At 35.6% G+C, this 23,848-nt stretch overlaps 1 protein-coding gene across 2 annotated transcripts in view; it reads left to right on the forward strand.

Annotated features, from left to right (window-relative positions):
- The window catches only part of LOC149798238 (phosphatidylinositol-3,5-bisphosphate 3-phosphatase MTMR2-like), an 80,312-nt gene that overhangs the window by 28,490 nt on the left and 27,974 nt on the right, over positions 1-23,848 (forward strand). For both annotated transcript variants that reach the window (XM_089963359.1, XM_089963360.1), the window contains exons 6-12: positions 157-240; positions 5,465-5,539; positions 9,704-9,778; positions 13,004-13,192; positions 15,882-15,973; positions 19,060-19,153; positions 19,887-19,985. In XM_089963359.1, coding sequence (XP_089819485.1) covers positions 157-240; positions 5,465-5,539; positions 9,704-9,778; positions 13,004-13,192; positions 15,882-15,973; positions 19,060-19,153; positions 19,887-19,985 — 708 coding nt within the window. The remainder of the gene's footprint in view (positions 1-156; positions 241-5,464; positions 5,540-9,703; positions 9,779-13,003; positions 13,193-15,881; positions 15,974-19,059; positions 19,154-19,886; positions 19,986-23,848) is intronic.

Consider the following 23,848-nt stretch of genomic DNA (forward strand, 5'->3'; position numbering starts at 1 on the left):
TATCTCCCATTTTAACAAGAATTGATTCATCTTTATGTATGCTGTTACAAAGAGCATATATTCAGTTTGTCTGAATGTTAATATTTTGCAAGAGCTTTGTGCACAGATTATTTATATACAGTATATCTAGTCACCATGGAAACTATTTCATTTCAGCCTTTGTTTGCCTTTGAGTATAAGGAAGAGTATGGAGTAGCTGGTTGGTCAGTGTATGATCCCGAAGCTGAGTTTCGGAGACAGGTATGTTCCACACACAGATTTTTTCATTGTTCCTGTTACGTTTGATGCTCTCACTGTGTCATAAGAAATGGCTTTACAAATTTGATTAAAGTCAACTTGCAAGCTGACTGGAAAACTGAATTTGCCACTGGGAGATTTGAGCTTGCCCCAAACATAATATTCCATCCTGATTACATAAAATATGGGATATTTTAAGGAAATTATGTTGTATTTATTTTATAAATAAATAATTTTTTATTCTTTTTTTATTCAATAATTCCAGTTAGCAAAGCAGATAGAATGCAGATAGCTAGAAGAGCAACAATATAAATATACATGTAAAAAGATAGGTCTTGAAAATACCTAGATTTTTATGTGTGAGAGAAAAAATGTTGACACAGAAGAGAGATCGGGTCTTTCTTATTATTGTCAGTCCCTATGGAAAATGGATTTGCTATCCCATACTTGCTTTGAGTAGTTTTGTGATGTTTTCTGCAGTGGCTTCAAAACATTAGATGATTTTCTGATCCATGTTCTAGCCAGGGATATTCCTTAATCCACAATGATTTTATGATCCGTATTCTAGCCAGGGATACTCTTTAATCCATGATGATTTTCTAATCCATATTCAAGCCAGGGATACTCCTTAATCCATGAAGATTTTCTGATGCCTATTCTAGCCAGGGATACTGCTTAATCCATAGTGATTTTATGATCCGTATTCTAGCCAGGGATACTCCTTAATCCACAAAGATTTTCTGATCTGTATTCTAGCCAGGGATACTCCTTAATCTACGAAGATTTTCTGATGCATATTCTAGCCAGGGATACTCCTTAATCCACAATGATTTTCTGATCCATATTCTAGCCAGGGATACTCCTTAATCCACATTGATTTTATGATCTGTATTCTATCCAGGGATACTCCTTAATCCACGAAGATTTTCTGATCCATATTCTATCCAGGGATACTCCTTAATCCACAATGATTTTCTGATCCATATTCTATCCAGGGATACTCCTTAATCCACGAAGATTTTCTGATCCATATTCTATCCAGGGATACTCCTTAATCCACAATGATTTTCTGATCCATATTCTAACCAGAGATACTCCTTAATCCACAATGATTTTCTGATCCATATTCTAGCCAGGGATACTCCTTAATCCACAATGATTTTATGATCCATATTCTGCCAGGGATACTCCTTAATCCACGAAGATTTTCTGATCCATATTCTAGCCAGGGATACTCCTTAATCCACAATGATTTTATGATCCGTATTCTGCCAGGGATACTCCTTAATCCACGAAGATTTTCTGATCCGTATTCTAGCCAGGGATACTCCTTAATCCACGATGATTAGAACTTTTGTTCCTATTTCAGTGCACCATACTCATTATTTTTCTTGAAACAGGTTTGTTGTATTTGTTTTTAGAAACTTTTTGTTGTTTCCCTTTTTGCCTAGATAGCAGACTTATCTTTTCAGCTACATCAAGAATAATGAAAGCTAGACTGTAATGATTTATTTAGACTTACAACAGAATGATTTATGTGTACATATTTTATCCATTTGCGTAACAATTATTGACTTTAGTATTGGTGACATGCATCAGAATTTTTGCAAGATAACCTTTGAGTATGATTTGAGAACACTTAATTTTATCCATCTATTATTTTGCCAGACAGGAAATATATATTGGTCTCCTCTGATTATCACAGAAACAACAGATCATACACACCATTTGCGGGTGCTAAATTTCCAGTACATTGATCATACTTTTAATAAAATCATGGTGGTTAATCATTTGAGACAAGTGCCTTTTATTTCCAATCACACCTTGTCAAAAGATCTCACAAGTTATTTATAATTAACATCTACTCACCTTAAAATTGGTGACAGAATAGTCTTTGATAAAAAATATTCATCTGTGGCAAGCTCACAAATTTCAGGAGGGTATGTTAGAACTTGAAAATTGGGAAATCTTGAATGCATACCAATATTGCAATTAAAATGTAATTAATAAGTTAAAATATAAATGTGGAAACTTGCTTTAAATAGTAAATATTTGCATTATAATGTTATAACGTCTGAACAAGATAATGCAAGACTGGCCTTGACACTGACAGCAAGATGGAAATAACAGACTGATGGCATATACTATTGTAATAAATGATTATAAGTATGGTACATATAAATGTTAAGTAAAAGGTGCTGAAATATATTGAATCCCATAAGTTTTATGTTCGAGTGAACTGTTGGCAAATAAAGTAATGGGACCTGAATGGGAAAAAAGATGGTCATTATTGAGATGATGGTATTCACAAAAAGAATTGTTACCTTGCATCAACCATTTCATGTGCACTGATTTTGGGTGGAAGATGAGACTGTCGATGTTAGACAGACCATCACTGTTGGTGTGGCAAACTGTGAACTTGAAGAAAGGACATTGACAAACATCTATAAGTAATTTGCCAGAGTAAACTGGTCTGACTCAACCATATCATAACTTAGCCACAGTGTCCAAATTTTGCACCCTTGACAGACTTTTCATGCATTTGTTTCTCCTTAATATCTTAGGATATGGATACAGCTGAGAAAAGTAGTTCATATATACCCGATGTCAGTCTCTGTAGCTTCATTTTCATGCTTCATTCACATGTGTATTTCCAGGTGTTCTTTTGCTATACCCTTGATACATATACTATTGAAAACTGATACACCAGCATCTTGGGGAGAATAGCTTGACCATGCCAAATGCATTACCTCATCATGACCTACCGTATATACTCACATATAAACCTGTTCGCATATAAGCCAGCCCCCCCAAACTAATTGGTATAAAATCTAAAAAGTGCATGACCTGCATATAAGTCGACCCAAAAGTTAGAGACAGCATCACAAAATGCACGCAGTAAGTTCTAAATGCATTTATTATGGCAAACTTACATCAACAAAAATTACCTGTTTAACCAATGGTGTAACTACCGTGGTAGCAGGTACGGCTTTGTTGGGGGTCCGGCCCAACCAGGAAAAATTACATTTTTATTTTGCCTTGAAATTGTAAATACCTAACTCGTTATATATTATCCCAGTATGACAACAATGAACAACAATAGGGTTTGATTCAACACTTGCAATTAGGCTAGTGAGCATATTTACATATTGATGCCACCGAATGTTCGTTATAGGTTTGAACATGTGCTGAATGAAGTACATTCCACTGAATGAAATACATCCCTTGGATTCAAATCAGGGGCACCACTGTACTAAACTTTAATGATAAATCCAAAATACAATAATGAAGTTTCAGAAATGATGCTTAGAAAATTATGCAGATACTGTAAAAAACTGAGTTATAGTTTGCTTTGATGTAAGCGATCATACACTTCATTTTACAAAACTGTGGTAATCATGCATATATTACGGAGTGAAAGGCAATTACACTTCAAAGTACTGGCATAATTGCTGGCCAGAATTCCCTCTTAACCCAAACCAGTTTCAGGATTTTAATTATTAACTTGCCTGTATTGCTGCTGGAAAACAAAAGACAAAGCTGCCAATTATAAACAAATATGATGGCACAACATCCAGCTTTCCAGTATGTGAAAAATTATGATTTCGTTCAGCCAAAACACAGAAGTGAAATAGATTGATGGTGATCTTGGTTGATCTATATTCAGAATTTTAGCCTTTATTGTTACCATTCTTTCATGAACATGTAACAGTTATGCTGGTTTTTCCTTACACAATTGAACGTGTGTACCTTTTCATAAAGATTACCTCAATTTGTAGCATCCCTTATATAATTGAAAAAGAGTAACTCGTGAATGCATGAATCAGTGTAAATGAAACAGTTTTTATTGATGAACTGAAGTGTTATTTATAAGAATGTGATTTGGTAAAAAAAAAAGGCTGATTAAAGCTAAATCTGCATCTGATATGTTTGGGAATAAACAAGGATTAAAGTGACGTTAGACATGATTTGCACTATGTAAGTACTGTACATTATGGAACAGCCTGGTCTCCCGGGTAGACTTGAACGAGCTTGTGCATTATGAAGTCTTTATTTTCCTTTATTTAATTTTTCGTATTGGAGAAATCAGAAAATATGCACATGGAAAATAATAACAAAAGCAATCATAGTTGTTTATAACAGTTTAGTAAGTGTTGGGACACCGAGAATGTATTTTTTTTCTACATGCATGTATGTCTTAGGGCACGGAAAAAATATTTTTCATGTACCAAGATTTACAGCAACAAAAAAGATCTTAAAAACTTTCAAGTTCAGACCTTGGACCATGGATAAGCTGGCTTTTATTTTTTCCTAAATAATTTGGCTTATACACAAGTATATACTGTAATTTGTACAGTTAAGTGGCTTGTGTATTTTCATCCATACATTCAGTAGGGCTGTAATATCTTAGACCCTATTCTCCATTACTTATGTTGATGCATCTCAGGAAGACTAACTCAGCCATACCAAAAATAAGTCACTGTGACCTCATTTTCAGTCTTGGTGACTTTTCTATTTTTAGCTATGTTTATTGCACATTCATTATATTGACCCATGTTGCTGCATGTCAGGAATAGGAATTGAACCATGCCAAAAAGAAGGTCACTGACCCATTTTTCATGCTTGAAATATACTACTGTTTCATTTATTCATATGTTACACACTCAGTATCATGGGTCCTGTTTATCCTGGACTCACAAAAATGGACCCTACTTAATATTAGTAACCAGATAATACCCATCTAGGTCACTGTAACCTAATTGTCATGCTTTTGTATTTTCACCCATTTGAACTTTACACCCTGAATACAATTGTCATGCTTGAGTGACTTTTTAATTTTTATCTATTCATTTGTTACATCTTCAGTATACACTCCTGAAATTTAATATGTCAATATATTGAAAAGAATAACATAAAGCAGTAATATTTTGCTTCCCCTTAGTCTCTAGCTTTGACACACCCTGTGGATAATATATTCAAATCATGTCCAGACCAGTCTGGGTCAGATGTCATAGTATAGTATTTTACAAGATTCTTAACTCCAAATCCTTGATTAAACCAGTCTGTAAATTATAGGCTATGACAAATTTTCATCTGCTAGTGTGGGGATTCTTGTTATGAGTCAACACGTGTTGAATATTTAGAAAGGGAATGAGGCTGTTTTCTTATATTGTGTCATGTTCAGCATATCTTGGAAAAATCAGCTTTCAACATCATTTTTTTATAGGGTGTTCCCAATGACAGCTGGAAAATTTCACGAGTTAATGAGAAGTATGAACTGATAGATACATATCCTGCTCTGGTAAGTGCTACAACATTGGAGATGATCATCTTATTTTTCCTGTTGGAAAATATCATTGGAAAAACGTTTTTTCTCATATATATATATATATATATATATATATATATATATATATGTGTGTGTGTGTGTGTGTGTGTGTGTGTATATATATATATATATATATATATATATATATATATATATGCACACACACACACATACATATATACATACATTCAAACCTGTGTATAGCAGCCACCCATGGGGAAAAGGCAAAACTGGCCACTCAGACTTGGTTCAAGACAAATTTGGTGTTTTTTCCATCTCTGTGAAGATGTGCTGGAGCTAACTCTAACTGTTCTTGAGTTTGGCTGCTTGGATTAGATCCATTAGCTGACACACAGAAGTTGTGTTAACTGGAAGGAACTGAGGCTTTATATTCCACAGCTTGATCTCTGTATGGGTGGGTGGGGGCATTGTCCAAGAAGAGCATGACCTTCAGCTGATTCATCCTATAATCAAACCACTTCAGCCATACCTCAAACAGAATACCTGTCATTCATGATTTCTTGTTGCTTCTGTACATTACAGGGAAGTTTTCTGGATTGATAACATCATGGTTTTGTGGACTTCTCAATAACAAGAGGTTTTATCTTCTCTCCTATTGAGAAACAACTGTGCATTTATTAGAACATGACTCAGCTTTTCTTTGAATGTCTTATAAAACCAATCTGATAATTTAAATCAAGAATGAAATCAAGAAAACTACAACTGTGTATATGCACTCATTTATTCATATCTCTCTCTCTCTCTCTCTCTGTCTCTCTTGTCCACTCTGGTGGCCAGATGGTTAGAGTGTCTACCTTGGATGCGGAAGATCATTGGTTCAAACCCTGGCCAAGTCATACCAAAGACTTAACAAAAATGGTACTAACAGCTGTGCTGCCTTGCTAGGCACTCAGCATTAAGAAGTTAATGTTCGGACTGTTCAGTCTGATGTCAAGATAATGTGTCTGGGTGCGGCATCATGCTGCATGTCTGTGGCATGATGTCCAAGTGCTAGACATCACTGTAAACTGCCATACTGCAGACATCCTAGCGATATGACTGAAAAATTGTTAAAGCTAAGTTAAAAATCCAAATCACACACACACTCTCTCTGTCTCACACACACATGCATAAAAAAAAAACACACATGGTTATTCTGTCCTTGATCTTTTCCCACCAGAGCAATCATTACCCTTGACAAATTATGTGGACTTAGTTGTTTCACAGAAGAATATTCCTGTTTCGTTCATATTGAAATTGTTCATGGGTTCATATCCTTCACACAAGCTAGGCAATACAGATTCCAATTTCAGTTACTCATGTATCATCATCCCATTTTTCTCCGATCATGGATTTGAACACAATTGTGTCTCTTCAGGAATGACTCCAACCATCCATTAGATGCTTTGAAAGATTCTCAGGATATCCCAAAATCAGCAGCAAATTTCAGTGTTGTTTCCTTTAATAACGGTCCTGATACGTAAATATGGTGAGATGTAGCATCCTGGAACCATTTACAGCATAGTTCATTAATTTACGCTTCATAATCCATCGGATCTGAGTGTACCTGAGTCACATTTCTGATGCAACTACACCACTACTTTTTCCACTATCTAGCAAATGCTCTGATCTGCTTCAATCTGTAAGGATAAACACTGCCATGCTTTCAAAACTGACATGTTGACACCCTTTTAGTTTCACCTAAATAAATAAGTACAATTGCAATATGAAACATTTAAACATTGATTCACATAATATACCTTTATATGTCATGCTCATCAAACAAGAACTTTGCGTACTTTCAGTTGTCACTTTTTGTTAGGGCAGTTGCTATAATCAGGCATGAAAACAAGTCTTCACACTTTAAACAATTGTCAGATTAAGCATTGCTCAAACTCACCAAGATCAAAAGACAGTCTGCTTTTTAGTGACCTCTGATGATTAGCAAATGAATGTTGTAGCTATTGTTTGTGGTTCCCTAACCTTGAAGAATATTGCCATTGCAGAGTACATCTACTCAGAGGTTGCACATATTTCTTTCATCAGAGATGAATTGGATTCGTAATGTTGAAATAACAATAAAAACTTGCCTTACTTTCAAAACCGACATGCTGGTAACTTTGAGTTTTTCTGGATTATTACAGTAACTACAATCAAAATATAAAATGTTTAAGGATTGAGTCATGTAAAACACTTCTATACATACATGCCTTGCTCATCAAACAAAAGATATTTAGGTTGCACATTTGGTATTTGGATCGGTCGCCGCTGATATACTCCATTGACCAATGAAGGCAGGGTGAAACCACTGCTTGGTTAAAAAGCACATGACTGCAGACCACAAAAGACAGGCAACCACCGATTACATGGCATTTATACAGGAAATTTGCTTGGGGGGTGGGGGATTATAATGACTGTTGCGAGCAGGTGACTGCTTAACACGGGTGGCAGGTTTGATTCTCTGCTCTGTGTGTGTGTATGTATGTATGTGTGTGAGTATATATATATATATATATATATATATATATATATATATATATAAATGTGTGTGTGTGTGTGTGTGTGTGTGTGTATATATATATATATATAGAGAGAGAGAAGGGAGAGAGAGAGAGAGAGAATTATAAATATACACCGGACACAATGGAAAGTGCTATCCCTGGATTCCTGTAGAAGTATGCTTGATAATAGTAGGCAGAATTAAAATTTTAATACAAACAATACTATCATACAGATTAGAGAATTTTTTATTCTTACCCTATGGAAATTCGACCCCAGGTTCACGGGTAAATGATACCCATCGCCTTGCCTGCACACACAAGCCCATATTCCCTCATGACAATCACCAAACAGTGATATTACTCAGTCAGTGTTAGATGCACTGGTGTGTAGCAGACACACTCGCGTGACGACCGTATGTGTGTGTGTGTGTGTGTGTGTGTGTGTGTGTGTGTGTGTGTGTGTGTGTGTGTGTGTGTGTGTGTGTGTGTGTGTGTGTGTTCAGATTTTTTGTTTGTTTGGTTTTTAGTTTATTGAAAAATGATGTCTGGAGAACTTTACTTTGTTTTTCTTTTCGATTGAATAACAAACTTTGTATAATAAATGTATGTCAAAAACCTGTTTCTCAGACTGGTTGTCTATACTTTATGCTTTAACTATTTCCCCCATGTTTAGCTTGAATTGTTGTAGAACTGAATAACTTATGGGATGGCCTGTTGTCTGTATCATTTGTTAATGCAAGTTTCTTATCACTACTATGAAACTTTATAAACACATACACACACACATGAAAATGGTAATACTTGGACATCAGATCTTTAAAATCTTATTATCGCTAGGTGTCCTAAATGAAAAAATTATGCCAATCACACATTCATCATTTTAAAAATCTTGTTATTTGTTACTCTATCTGAATGGATGGTTTTATGACCTTAAATAAAGTGCTGCTGTATGTCATCATGGGCCATTCTCAAAGCAGAAGTAATATGCTGACAGCTTTCAACTTGATGCTTAAAGAGAAATTGTTTGCTTTGATTTTTTTCGTGTTATTTTTTTGGCATAAAATACACCGGTTATCTAGAATTTTCTTCCAGTGATTTCTCATGACAATCTATGATAGCACTTACTGTGGAATAGTAACTGTTGATATGCTTTGCTTTTTTGCCACAGAACATATACATATACATCCACCATAAGCGGGAGTGTATTGTTATTTCATCCTTCCATCCATCCATCTATTACCAAGCTGCACAATAACTAGAGTTGCCCATTTTGTTTACAGTTATTGAGTTTTGTGAAATGGCTTGCACTTGGCATTAAGGAAGAACCTTATTTATTTTGGGGTCCAAAGGTCAAGGTCACTGATTCTGATGACAACACCATTTTATATCAGTGAAATGTTGATTTATTGAAAGAAATTAAATCTAAATTTGTATGGTTCTATAGCAGATTCATTATTAAGGCAATAGGATACAGTCAGGGGAAGAGGATACAATGTAAGTAAGGTATCTCTGTGCCACATTTGCTACAAAAGGGACAACATTGACATCTATCGATTACAGTCTTGTCAATTAGCTGATAAGTCTGTAGATTTACAACAGATGCTGTTAAATTGATTCTTGAATTGTGTACTTACAGCTAGGTGTTCCAAAAAGTGCAACAGATGAAGAGCTAAAATTAGTTTCAGCATTTAGAACAAGAGGAAGATTGCCGGTATGAATATGTATATTGTAGATATTTATGTGTACATTGCTGATATTAATGTGTGCATTGCCTGGATGAATGTTCATAGCCGGCATGAATATGTATATTGCAGATATTTATATGTATATTGCAGATATTTATAAAGATATTTATATGTATATTGCAGATATTTATATAGATATTTATATGTATATTGCAGATATTTATGTGTATATTGCTGATATTAATGTGTGCATTGCCTGGATGAATGTTAATTACTAGTATGAATATGTAAGTACCCAGTATTAATTTGTGCATTGCCAACTCTAATTTGGCCAGTGCCAGTATGAATGTGTACATGGCCAATTATAATTTGTGCAGTGCTAGTTTGAATGTGTGTGCTGCTGATATTAATGTGTGCATTGCTGGTATGAATATATAAGTTGCCAATATTAATTTGTGCATTACCAATATGAAATGTGTGTATTGCTGATATTAATGTATGCATTGCTGGTATGAATGTGTACATTCCCAATAATAGTGTGTGCATTGCCAGTTTGAATGTGTACATTACTTATGTGAACGTATGGATTGCCAGTATAAATGTGTGCATTGTATCATAGGTGACTGGTAGTATATAACTTGTGTAACATACACATAACCATGCACAAATTGTAGATCTAGACCATCTTTGGCTTAATGTTCTGGCATAGTCTTTACCAGGCAGCTGGGCTAAGCCAGTACATTTGTTACATATCAGTGTAAAAGTTGCTTTGATTGGAGGCATATGTAAAAGTTGCTTTGACTGGAGGCACGCAGTAACATTTTCATTTGTAATGTCATAATCTTTATGTTGAGCTCATAGTAGCTTAGCAACAGACAACAACAACAAAGCAACAGTATTCAACTTTAGTCAGCTTTAATTTATATTTAATTTTACAGGAAATAAATTCGTTCATGATTGCAAAGTTTGATAAAATGAGAAAAAAATCCTTTCACAGCAGTAAAACATTTGACAGCAATCTGTTTTTAAATAAGGTTATTAATGGTGCCATTGTATATATCATCCTGAAATGCTGGATGCAAATTGATCATTGCTGTGTAAGAACATCAAGTATGATTTTTTAGCTATAGCTTTCTAAAATGTAACTAAATTGGTTTTATTTTTCTTAGCATGGCTAACATTTTGAGTAGTGTCAGGGAAAAATGGACATCTTGGACCAGAAATTGGACACCATTACTTAAATGTGTTCTATCCAAATTTGTGTTATAATGAAATGCATTATATGATGGGTCCAGTGTATACAACTGTTATTCAGACTTTAATAGTCTGAAGGTTTCATTGATTTTTTAAAATAAAATCCATATTAAACATCTTGTTTTTATCTCTATCACTGTGAAGCTTGATGATTTTTTAGCAGTTCCTTGCTACAGAAAATTGCTTTCATGTTTCTAAAAGATCATTGTCACATGCTTTTATGACAAAATCTTAGGAACAAATCTTTCAGAAGAGGAAGTATTTTTTGGTACAGACAGTAAGGAACAGGTAAATGAGCTGGTGGCTTTTCACTTAGATAAGGAACAGTATTTTCAGAACTTGGGCTGGTTTCAGTTTCTTTGTGCTTAAGAGATCTCCATAAGTTGCTCAAAGCAACAAAGTTACTTGAGTAATTAGAAAGTAACTTCATGGTTCATACGTTCATGTCATAATCCAGTCGGTGGATTAAAATACAGCGTAATTATTGATGCTCCTTTCAGGTGAAAATCATTGTCTTGGGTGCTTTTGTAAGCCATTAATCTCCTAGCTTAATGGTAAAACAGTTGCATAGGTACTTCTCAATATATTTAACCAGTGACATGTTACCCTGTAAGCATGAAGAAAATACTGCTCATTATTATTAATAAAGGACAAGTGTGCACTAATTACAGGTAACCAATGAATACAGACAACATAAATAGTATTTTTCCCTGTTCGTAGGTAAGATTCTTTGCGTTGTAAACAGAGTTTATGGCATTGAATGATCTTCATAAGGGTGAGGGACCTGCAAATGGAGTCCCAGTAGGAATATTAATAATTTACCAGGTTTTTCAAGAACTTAAATGAAAGTGCAACATTTCATCAGCACACTCGGCATTTTGTCAGGCAAATTAGATCAGACTTGTTATCCTTCAAATTTGTCCTCCAATCACATGAAATTAATGATATAAGCCTGCTGCCCCCTATATCCAGCCCTACTAAAAAGATGAAAATACAGCTTTTCTGTCATGTATACAAAGGGCAATAACTCTAATCCCATGACCTCCTCTTGCCACCACTAGGTGTTGCTAGGTTTTAAGCTTCACTTTTGTATAACAAAATCATACTAGCCACTTCCTTGAATCCAGAGCCAAATTTATTTTAAATTGGAACCATCCATACAGGATCTTTGATTTATTTGGATTATTGTTCATTAATAACTGGTGGTAAATATTATTGTTTGAAATTTTGCAAATATTTTGTGAAACATTTACACTTTCTTGGACATGGCAACTTTTAGACCACATGGTAGAACACGCTATCATTGATGCATGTTGCTACTCACAGTTTCATGTATTCATATAGTGAATCCAATTTTTCTTCCCTGGAAGAATATCCAAAGTATAAATAGGATGTTCAGCAATCCTTCCTCTTAATACCTATTCTCTTAATGTTAATGTGATTGTTGAACGTGTCTGGAGAACACAAATTTTTATGTAAATTATGTTTCTCCAATAATACTTACCTGATCGCATTACTTAAACACCCTCCAAACCACTCGCAAGCATCCATGTTGATATATCACTCTGCTTAAAAACTAGCAAAACCTGGTAGTGACAAGGGGAGGCAATGGTCATGGGTTATTGCTTTTTGTCTATGTATGATAGACATAAAAGATGAATTTTTGTCTTTTAGTAGGGCTGGATTTGGGAGGTATCAGGCTTACATACCTAATATTAATGTGATTGGGTAAGTATTATAAGAAAAATTTAATTTACTTAAAAATTCACTTGTTTGACAAACCTGATGAGCAGATCACTTAGACTATGGGAGGGACTCTTATCGACATTTGGAGTGCTTTTTACATCCTTAAAGAATGATCTGCAAATTTGTAATGTTTCTTGAGCAGGGTTTTTTTATGGGTTTTTTGTCAGATAAAGTTTCAGTGGCTTTAATTTCATGAGCAGCAGTTATTTTCCCTCGTATAATGATGACTCCATCTAATATTTCACTTGTAGGTACTGTCTTGGATTCATCCCAGAAGTCTTGCAACCATCACTCGTTCCAGTCAACCAATGGTAGGGGTGGCAGGAAAGAGGAACAAAGATGATGAGAACTATATTGTCAAGATTATGGATTCCAACGCTCACTCCAATAAATTGTTCATAATGGATGCCAGACCCAGTGTCAATGCCTTAGCCAATAAGGTGATAAATTTGTCTAGATTTGTGGAAAAACTCTGTTGTTTACATTAACAAAGTAACTCTCTACAGCATAGGTACATGTGCTACTAAAGGGCTTGTAAGCACATCAGAAGTCTTTGCATGAAGTCATGTTCTTACTCTTTAAAACTTCACTTTAAAATTGATAGGGGTATTAGTGAATTCAGAACCATCCTAATGTTGTGGACATTATATATAAATATAGAAAATAGGTCAAACTTACTAGAGTGAAAGTTGCATTATCCAGCCACTCAGTATTGTAGATCACTTTCCATAATGGATGGTAGTTTGTGTATATCTTAGCCATTTCTTGATAAATTTAAAAATTTAAAACAGAGTATTCTAGATAACTGCCATTGAAATCAGGTTTTTTTTGCGTTTTTATGAAAACTTGCAATAGAAATTTATTATTTCTGCATCTCTTTTTTCCACTTTCTGGCTCTACTTATTATGGTCACTAGCACACCATTAGCACAGATTTGCTGTTCCAGCAAAATTTACTATGCCAGGTGAAAAGTCTGGTTTCTCTGGTGTCATGTGATATTTGGTATCAAAGATTCATTTTATTGGTTTCATCAGAAGACATTCTGTGTGCAGTACATGCTTGATTTGTTTTGGTGACCGTAAATTTAATACTGAGTAAACTAGCTAACACTCCAATGCAACCTAAATTTCTGGTCCCTCTTTTAGTGGGATTATGACAGTCCCACCAAATTATAGCTCTGTCAGCTTTTTGTAATGAATGTAATCTATAATTTTACCATATGGGTCAAAGTCCGATTTTCTTTGGTCAAAACTTTCACTTTTTGTGTTTGGAATTGCAGGTATAATAGGGATAAATATCACTTAAATTGCCATGGCAAATGAAAGAATAAGAATGTCAGATTGCTGTATAGCAGTGATGACATCAATCATAAAATTATGATAAATACACAGTATATACAACAATTAATAGGAGATTGAGTTAAGAGCATTTAGCCTGTTTCATCTGATGTGGTCAGTTGAATGTGTTGCAAAGACTAAATCAAATAGCTTTTGATTTTGGTTGGTTTATTTGTAGCAGATGCAAAAAATAATAAATCATCTTTCACATAGGTTCTGTATTATAAACATGTTTGAAGATGTGTAAATCATTTTATATAAATGACTTGGTTTGAGCAAGTGATAGTTGTACTGGATATGAAGCTACCATATAAAATTATACTGTTTTGATTACAGAAGAGCACTTCTTCAGGACTAAACTTTAAGGTAGAATTATACTTGTAAATATGAGACCAGTTTATGGCAAGTTTTATGACATCAATAAAGTCAACTAATATGCTGTTTTACCAGAAAACATTGATTGGAAATAATGTTTTGCAGATGTAGATTAATGCATTGCATAATTGCCTCCATGTCCTTTTAAAGCTTTGCAAACCATATTATAGAATACAGTAAAATGGTCCAAGATAAATGTGATCTTCACACTAACATGCTCTTTTAACTCTAAAAGTCTCTACACAATCAGATTGATGCAGTTCATTAATTTATTTGCTAAACTTAATAGTTTTCAGAATAGTCTGACCTGTGCCTTGGTTTTCCAGTTGTGTTTAGTATGCCTTTTTTTACATTGTGCATTTAAAAAATCTCTGTTGGTTTAAGCAATGCAGCTAAGGAATAGACATTTTCCTAAGTACTTCCCTTAGTCACTACCCATGCAACACCTAAACCTTGTATGTTGCAGTAACAACTCTGAATAGTACTGCATGTATTTCAGTATATCAGTAGGATAATTTGAGCTGAAATTTGACCGGGATCTGGCCATTTGCATCCGGAGTCACATGACTATACAAATCTCTCAACCAATATGTCAATGGCAACAGCAGTCATATAGTCACATGATATCGAAATAAATTTCCAAAGTTGTTGTACATAGAATTTGGACAAATTATATAGAACTCACTTAATGTTTGTAAATAAATATAATGCACACTTAATTCTTAACATATTTGTTCTGAGAACAATAACGAGAAACCTGTCAGTATCACAGCAGGGTGGAGAAAACCATTTTCAAGAAGTACCAAGCACGTGTCAGCGATGTTTTTGTTGGTGTCATGTGACTACCACATTGACATGTGCTCTCTGCGTAGTGAATATATTTTTCTTCAAATTGCTGCAACATTTACAGATTTTTGGTCATTGTTTTCACAATAAATATTTTGAGAAGTTTTTTCATTTTTCTATAAAAATTATGTAACTTTCATTTATATGTTCGATTTGTTTTCCTACAGCACCATTAGAAATTGTTTATTGTTGATATCACATGACTATATAACCTCTGATGTTATTGTCATGTAGGTTACATGAGTTGTGTAGTCACGTGATTAGGAATGCAAATGGCCAGATCCAGGAAAAATTTCAGCAACGATGTACTTTCGTCTTGTCTGTCAGCGGATTAAAGATGGAACAAATGCTATGATCACAATTTCTGAGAAAATAAATGATATTCCTATCGATTTCATGCAGGTATATCTTGATGAAAGGTCGTTCAAGTTTGCTGGGGTGGCTAATAAGCAGCTACCCCATGCTGACACAAAATGGTGTCCAAATATCAAAAATGGGGTGGCAAGGGTTAGAGGAAACTCTTACTAAGTAAGTTATACAAGGGGTATAATGTTTAATTTTTTATCCACAGGCCAAGGGAGGTGGATTTGAGAGTGAAGATGCATACACTGGTTGTGAAGTGAGTTTCCTGGATATCCATAATATACATGTCATGAGGGAAAGGTGAGACCTAATATTTGGATCATGCAGATTTGATACACAGATATCAATTATTGTTGGCAGAAGCGATCATTTTGATGTCCATGTGCATGTCCCTACATCCTTGTATACTTCCAACCATACTCTAGATTCAACTCTATATTAAATTTTTGTATGTATGTCTTGTCTTGCCAAATAAAATGTAGGCTTGACAGAAGAGTAAAAGTATTCACATTGTAATTTTTTTAAAAATTTAACTGTATTTTGAGTGAATTTGTAAAAAGTGCAGACCTGCCAACCCTACTGAAAAGATCGGAAGAATCCCGATTTATGGACCTATCTCAAGATTCCCTGACTTTTCAACTCCCAGAGGAAAAAAACACGTATTTCTTCTACAAAACATCATTTTCCATTTCCCTGTTTCTGTTTCTAGTTTTTCTGTGTCTGGTATGTTTCTTAGTACTTTACCATATCTGGCTTGATATCTGGTTTTCATCCACAAGTACAAAGAGATTGTCATACAGTGTGGTTCTCTTTATCTGACCCCATCAGCAAATCTCAGCATTATAATGGATAAGTTTCTCAGCAAGAAGCAAAAAAGAAGAAAAGGAAGTAACTGATGACTTTTCACCAGCGAAGAAAAAGAAATGAGATAAAAAATATAGGAGTGATTGGGAGAAGCAGTTTGCTTTAATTTGTCCATCGACTCGCTTTTCCTATCTTTCATTATGCCACTGATGATTGGCTTTTTCCACATTCAATTCTGCATCAGAATTGTAGATTTGGTAAAGCTGAAACTCTCTATGCAGATCATCAGTGTTGATTCCTTCCGTACAGTTGGAGAAAAAGGCCAGGTCCTTAAACGATACTACAGATTGTTTAGAAACATCTGCAATGTTTGCATGAATAAGTAAGTCATCCTTTAGTGGGTTGCTCTCAGGAAGAAAAAAAAGGTTGGATCTGGCCAACTGTCGTTTCCAACACTTGGAAGACTAATGCTATCAATACTTTCAATCCCACACAGCAACAGCAATGCTGAGAGAGCATTCTCAATGGTCAGAAAAAAAAGAACCAGCCAAAGAGCCAGCCTGTTAGCATCAACCTTGGAATCTATTCTTGTTAGAAAATTTGGCACCCAAGGACAAATAAATGATGAACTTTTGCAGAAATGGAAATCTGCAACATACACTGGACTGAAATAACAAAATTAAACATCTTTATCATGATATATACACCTTACTCTTGTACCTCGTGATTTTTTTACCCTGCCTCCAGATTTTTAATGGTGATTTGGGGGCAAATTCCTGATTTTGATTTTTTCAGTGTTAGCAGGTCTGAAAGTGTCAATGTTATACTTGATGTTTATGATGCTTCTTGCTTGCAAAATGAAAAAATTACAGAAATGATAAAATCAATTCCAGTACAGTGGGAGTGAAATGATAAATCTGCTAAATATTGGTACATATCAACCTGAAGGTCTTGACATTTGTAGAAGGTTTCTCATTGGTAGGTTGATGCCATTTCGGATGTGTCCACATATTGATCATACTTCTAGTGTGCAGATTTGGAGTCAGAGCTAATGTTATCATCAGTTCATATGCCATTCTTATCCTGAACAAAAAATGAAAACCTCCCCTTCTACAAATTAACATAAGGTGACTAGTGCAGTTTCAAATCTGCCCCCTTGCCAGTTCTGTTATAATTGTTTTATCCCATCATAATGTTCAGTCACTAATCACATATATCAGTGTAAAGGAGACATAACATACTTGTTCCTTATGAATTAAAGACTTTACAGCTTCTCTTTTGCCTTTTGTTTTTTTACTTGGGTCAAGCTTGGATACCTATGCTTCCATTGCATCATGTGTTGAACAAGCTACATTTAGTTCTTATGGGTGGTTATTGTTTACCTCAGACTGGAACATACAGTAAACACCAGTCAGGATAGCATGTAGAATATTTCACTGCATGACATATGAAAAGAGTAGGCTTTTAAATTCAGTCCAAGTTGACAAGATGTGAAACAACATAAAAACTAACTGTAAATGTGACTATTAAATGTACTTGAGGTACTTTAATTGTACATGGGAAAAAGTTTGCAATACCTCCATTTAACTAAATATAGGTAACCAATGGCTGAACATATCAACAGGATTATAAACTTATTTTTGCATGTAATCAACAAAGGGGGCTTATTTCAGAATGCTTGAGTTAGTCACCTTATGGTCATGTGGAGAAAGGGAGTGGGTGTTCTCAATTTTTTTTATTCTTACTGACTCCTACGAGTGTCTTTGCCCACAGTGTCTTTCAATTATGAATTCTCAATTTAAAGAATAAAAAGATAAATTATTAATAATTATTCATGACTGCTGATGATTAAAATATAGGTTAAATATTATTTTGTATAGATTCTTCACCTTTTTTTATTGATGTGTGTATTGATATTGCAAAATTGTTGATCTGCATGGAATTTTTCTGATGCATCATCTGTAGCTTCAAGGTGTGTTAACACAATTCCTATATTCTGACTACCCACTGACATCGTTTAGCTGTTTTTCCCTTTGTCAGTCAGTAATCTAGTTCTCTTGCAGACCAAGATATTGCATAGTGTTTTAATTTTCTCTAATGTTGAATTGTTTGATTCTGTCTCCAGTCATTAGTTCCATTGTTAGCTCAAAGACCCACCCACTTTCATTTACAGAAGACAAATTTTAGCATTCACCAAAAGATAGACAAATTTACAGACTTATCACTTTAACACTTCCAGCAGAATTGAACCAATAAAAAATGTATTACAGTGTGTTAATTTACCATATCCCATGATTACTCAGACTTGACATTGCAAATTTGAGTTGATTGGTATGATGGAACGATAATTGTACAGCTAATTACAAATTCATATAGCAGTTCACATTTTTGTTTTTTGCAGTAGTAAAACAATGGAGATTTGCAACAGTGAGACATTGCAGTTGCTCTACTGTTTTCTGGGTTTTTTCTCAATGCAATCACTTTAAGTCATCGTAGACTGAAGATATGACTAGAAAGCTTAAATATTTGTGATTGCAAGTAATTTCCATTGCTTATTGTTGTTTTTTTCCTCATGATTTAAGTCTTCGCAAGCTGAAGGAGCTGGTTTTTCCCACAATTGATGATTCCAAGTGGCTATCCAACATTGAGTCCACACACTGGCTGGATCACATTAAGGTAATATAGTTTATACACGTCACTGCACTATTCATAGTCACAGCTCATGCAGATATGTTCACTTTTTAACTTGACATAATTTAAGATTGAAAGAAAAAAAGACATTTGTAATTTAAAATCTTTGTTCACTGTTTATTTCTATTGCTTTTTCTAATTTCAGCTGCATGCTGGAACCAGCAGTATTATTGTTATTCACAGGGTGATTTGCTAGTGAGACATTTCTTTTCATTTGTTCTTATCATTGTATCATAAAGCATCTCTCTTATGTCAGGACTTGCATTGGTTTTCCCTATTAGTAATACCATCTTCTCTTGATGAAGATCCATACAATGTACATAAATTATTTCCTTTAGCCTTTGACTGGTCATTTTCTGGTATCATCATGAGTTGTTGTGCATTGTCTGTTATTCTGATTTCTTTTTTTATATCTCATGTTGATTGCATAGCAAACTACAGATGTTATATACATGAATAGCATCTTCAAATCAATAGAATTCCACTTCTTTCATAACACACCAGCACTAAGAACTCGGAGACATCTGCTTTCTTGTCCAAGAGTTGGATCAACATTATTCTTAAATCTAGTTTTCCAATTTGGGGAGAAATGCAACCCTGGACTTCTGTTTGCAGCATCCACTATCTCTGCACTGAATTGTTTGTCAATTTTTAGCTATTAATATATGTGCAACAGAGTTTTTAAACTGTTTAACATGTACTTATCTCTCTTTCTTAGCAAATTTTGGCAGGTGGGGTGAAGATAGCAGATAAGGTAGAGAACAACAAAGCTTCTGTGTTAGTTCACTGTAGTGATGGCTGGGACAGGACTGCACAGGTATGCTTGTTCAGATAACTGGCTAGTACTTGGTCCAATTTTGTTGACAGGTCTTAAAGTCTAAACTCGAGATCAGTACAAACTCCAGTTCTGTTAATTTGTCTTAGAGATTGAAGTCTTAATGTGTGATATTTTAGGCAAGTACTGGTCTCATGACTTACAGGTATGTCTAAACTAAACCTAAAACTAGGCAAACTTATAGTGTGTGTGTGTGTGTGTGTGTGTAAAGCTTGTTGCTACAGCTTAAAAATTGAACTATTTGTGTACAATAGCTCACTCTGTGTCTGTGTGTGTCTGTCTGTCTGTCAGTGTCTGTCTGTTTGTATGTATATGTGCGTGTATGTGTGTCTCTGTACATTCATGAATGCTTGCATGCATGCCCCAAAAGTACCTTTTGGGCATAGTCACAGGGATACAAGTATTACAAGATTCATATAACAAGAACTCCAGATCTTTTCATTTTTTGCAGTGAAATCCTATTCAGATCTAAATAAGCAAGCAGACACACAGCTATAATGGATTTATCAGCTGCAAAATTCCTCAATTCACCATCGATCGAATGTGATTAGAAAATAATGTGTTTCTGTATTTCATAAAGGGATTCCAGGCAGACATATTACAGAAGGAGATAATGAAGTTCATCCAGAGACCAGACTACCCAGGCCTAGATGATATTCTGCAAAAATATTCATTAAGTTCAGTTGTAGTTCAGGATATGAACAATCTTTCCTCCCTCCTTTGCAGTTTAAGGTAGATAGTCAATATGGAAAAGCCAGACTTTGTCCATTTTCAGCATTTTGTTCATCTAGGTATGAGTTTCTGATCCATCTTGACCAGATTCTTCTCCCTCCCAAAATGCATCAACTGTATTGTCTATGCGACATCTGCCAGGACATACACTATGGTGAGAGAGTTTCTTAAATTCTCAGCCTGCTCCTTGCAGCAGCAGACTTGCTAACTCTGAGCCACCTTTATATGCACATTATGCCAATGTCCCAATCTACCTCATTTGTGCCTAATCTCTGGTAGTTTTGATCACCAAGTTATGATCTCCACTGAACTCAAACACTTCAAGCTTCAGTGGCAGTGAGTGGCTAATGGCAGGAATACCAGTGAAAACCCTTGAATGGGAAACCTCAGTTTATACAGACACCAGATTGTCAGTTTGGTGGGCACACTTACTACTATGTTTCTTGACTGTCAGCAGTTAGTGGACAATACAAGTGATGGCTCTTCATATAATCTTCTTGAAATGAAAACCAATTTCTGTGCATCTTGTACTTGTAGGAAGCATATCCAGGGAAAGACAGTTTTATGGTTTTGATAAAGTCAGATGACATGGTTGAGGTGAACTACTGCTGTAATTAAGGGAAGACAGAATCATTGGAGCTGTGCATTAGGGTATCAGCCTTCTGCCGTTGCTGTGCCCAATACCATATACAAGTCTGACACATCCTGAACAGTCCTTATGCCAGCCTTCCTCCGTTGCTGTGCCCAATATCATATACAAGTCTGACACATCCTGAACAGTCCTTATGTCAGCCTTCTGCCGTTGCTGTGCCCAATACCATATACAAGTCTGACACATCCTGAACAGTCCTTATGTCAGGCTTCCGCTATTGCTGTACCCAATACCATATACAAGTCTGACACATTCTGAACAGTACTTATTTCAGCATTCTGCCGTTGCTGTGCCCAATACCATATACAAGTCTGACACATCCTGAACAGTCCTTATGTCAGCCTTCCACCGTTGCTGTACCCAATACCATATACAAGCCTGATACATCCTGAACAGTCCTTATGTCAGCATTCTGCCGTTGCTGTGCCCAATACCATATACAAGTCGGACACATCCTGAACAGTCCTTATGTCAGCCTTCTGTCGTTGCTGTGCCCAATACCATATCCTGACACATTCTGAACAGTCCTTATGCCAGCCTTCCTCCATTGCTGTACCCAATACCATATACAAGCCTGGCACATCCTGAACAGTCCTTATGTCAGCATTCTGCCGTTGCTGTGCCCAACACCATATACAAGTCAGACACATCCTGAACAGTCCTTATGTCAGCCTTCTGCCGTTGCTGTGCCCAGTACCATATACAAGTCTGAAACATCCTGAACAGTCCTTATGTCACCCTTCCGCCGTTGCTGTACCCAATACCATATACAAGTCTGACACATCCTGAACAGTCCTTATGTCAGCCTTCCGCCATTGCTGTGCCCAATACCATATACAAGTCTGATACATCCTGAACAGTCCTTATGTCAGCCTTCTGCCATTGCTGTGCCCAATACCATATACAAGTCTGACACATCCTGAACAGTCCTTATGCCAGCCTTCCTCCGTTGCTGTGCCCAATACCATATACAAGTCTGACACATCCTGAACAGTCCTTATGTCAGCCTTCCGCCGTTGCTATGCCCAGTACCATATACAAGTCTGACACATCCTGAACAGTCTTAATGCCCTGGCAAATTTATTATAAAGGATAGGATAACTGCTTCACATAGAGTGGTCTCTATCTTTCGTATTTTGTGGCCAACCAGTACTAGACTTAATTGCAGTAGGGTCGAAGAAGCTCCTGTCCACTTTCATCTCTCCAATTTTTAACCCAGAGAACTGGGCCACTGACACCCTGTCAATCAGCTGGGAGGGATGTGGGTCTGCCTTCCCCTTGGCAATTTTAATACCAAAATTAACCCTGAAGATGAGGCACAAAACTTAGAAAATAGTTCTGCTTTCTTCAGCTTCAGCTGATGGGAATGAACCTCACAACAGAGAGAGCTGAATTCATTGAGCCACTGATAGGATACCCTGACAATTACCACACTTATTCGTGACAGCACAATCTCAGTTCCAAGCATGGCCTCATAACTTTCTCTGCAGTCACCCAGGGAACATTTGCAGGACTGCACAGGGATCACCTTTGCATGAGTATAAATATATAAGCTTTGTTTGTGCTGCTTTCATGCTCCTACAGGGTGACATGTATAGATTTGATGTGATGCATATTTTCCTTCTCTTGTCTGTTCTCCTAATGTTAATTTGATACACAAGTGATTTAGCTGATTGGTTTGTGAACAGTAAAAGGTGCCACATACACATTTTATATTACATATCAAAGTTGGTAGATATTCAGGGGTGTAAGCATTGCCACTGGGCAACTTTGGAGATGTCTTTAGCAATTCTTTTTTGCCTTATGTTGATGTTATTTTTATATGAACTTACATACACACACATACACACATGAGTTTATGCATGGTTATCACATGTGAATAAACCATATAATGAGTATTATTTTTAATAATGTAAATAAATCTGCTGGTTGTTTAATTGAGTTTTGCCAGTTTCATATGAATTACATATACCAAACTGTTGAAACCTTGGGATCTTGTTTGTTTCTGTTTATCATGTCATGATCAGTTCCTGACATTGCACAGTTCCAGACATTGCATCATTTTATGATCTGTTCCAGACATCACATTATTTCATGATCTGTTTCAGACATCGCATTATTTCATGATCAGTTCCAAACATCACATCATTTCATGATCAGTTCCAGACATTGGATCATTTCATGATCTGTTCCAGACATTGCATCATTTTATGATTAGTTCCAGACATCGCATCATTTCATGATCAGTTCCAGACATTGCATCATTTTAGGATCAGTTCCAGACATTGGATCATTTCATGTTCAGTTCCAGACATTGCATCATTTCATGGTCAGTTCCAGACAGTGCATCATTTTATGATCAGTTCCAAACATCACATCATTTCATGATCAGTTCCAAACATCACATCATTTCATGATCAGTTCCAGACATTGCATCATTTCATGATCAGTTCCAGACAGT

Source organism: Sinohyriopsis cumingii, chromosome 6 (assembly GCF_028554795.1).
Source record: "Sinohyriopsis cumingii isolate HCF-2022 chromosome 6, ASM2855479v2, whole genome shotgun sequence".
Taxonomy (NCBI): domain Eukaryota; kingdom Metazoa; phylum Mollusca; class Bivalvia; order Unionida; family Unionidae; genus Sinohyriopsis; species Sinohyriopsis cumingii.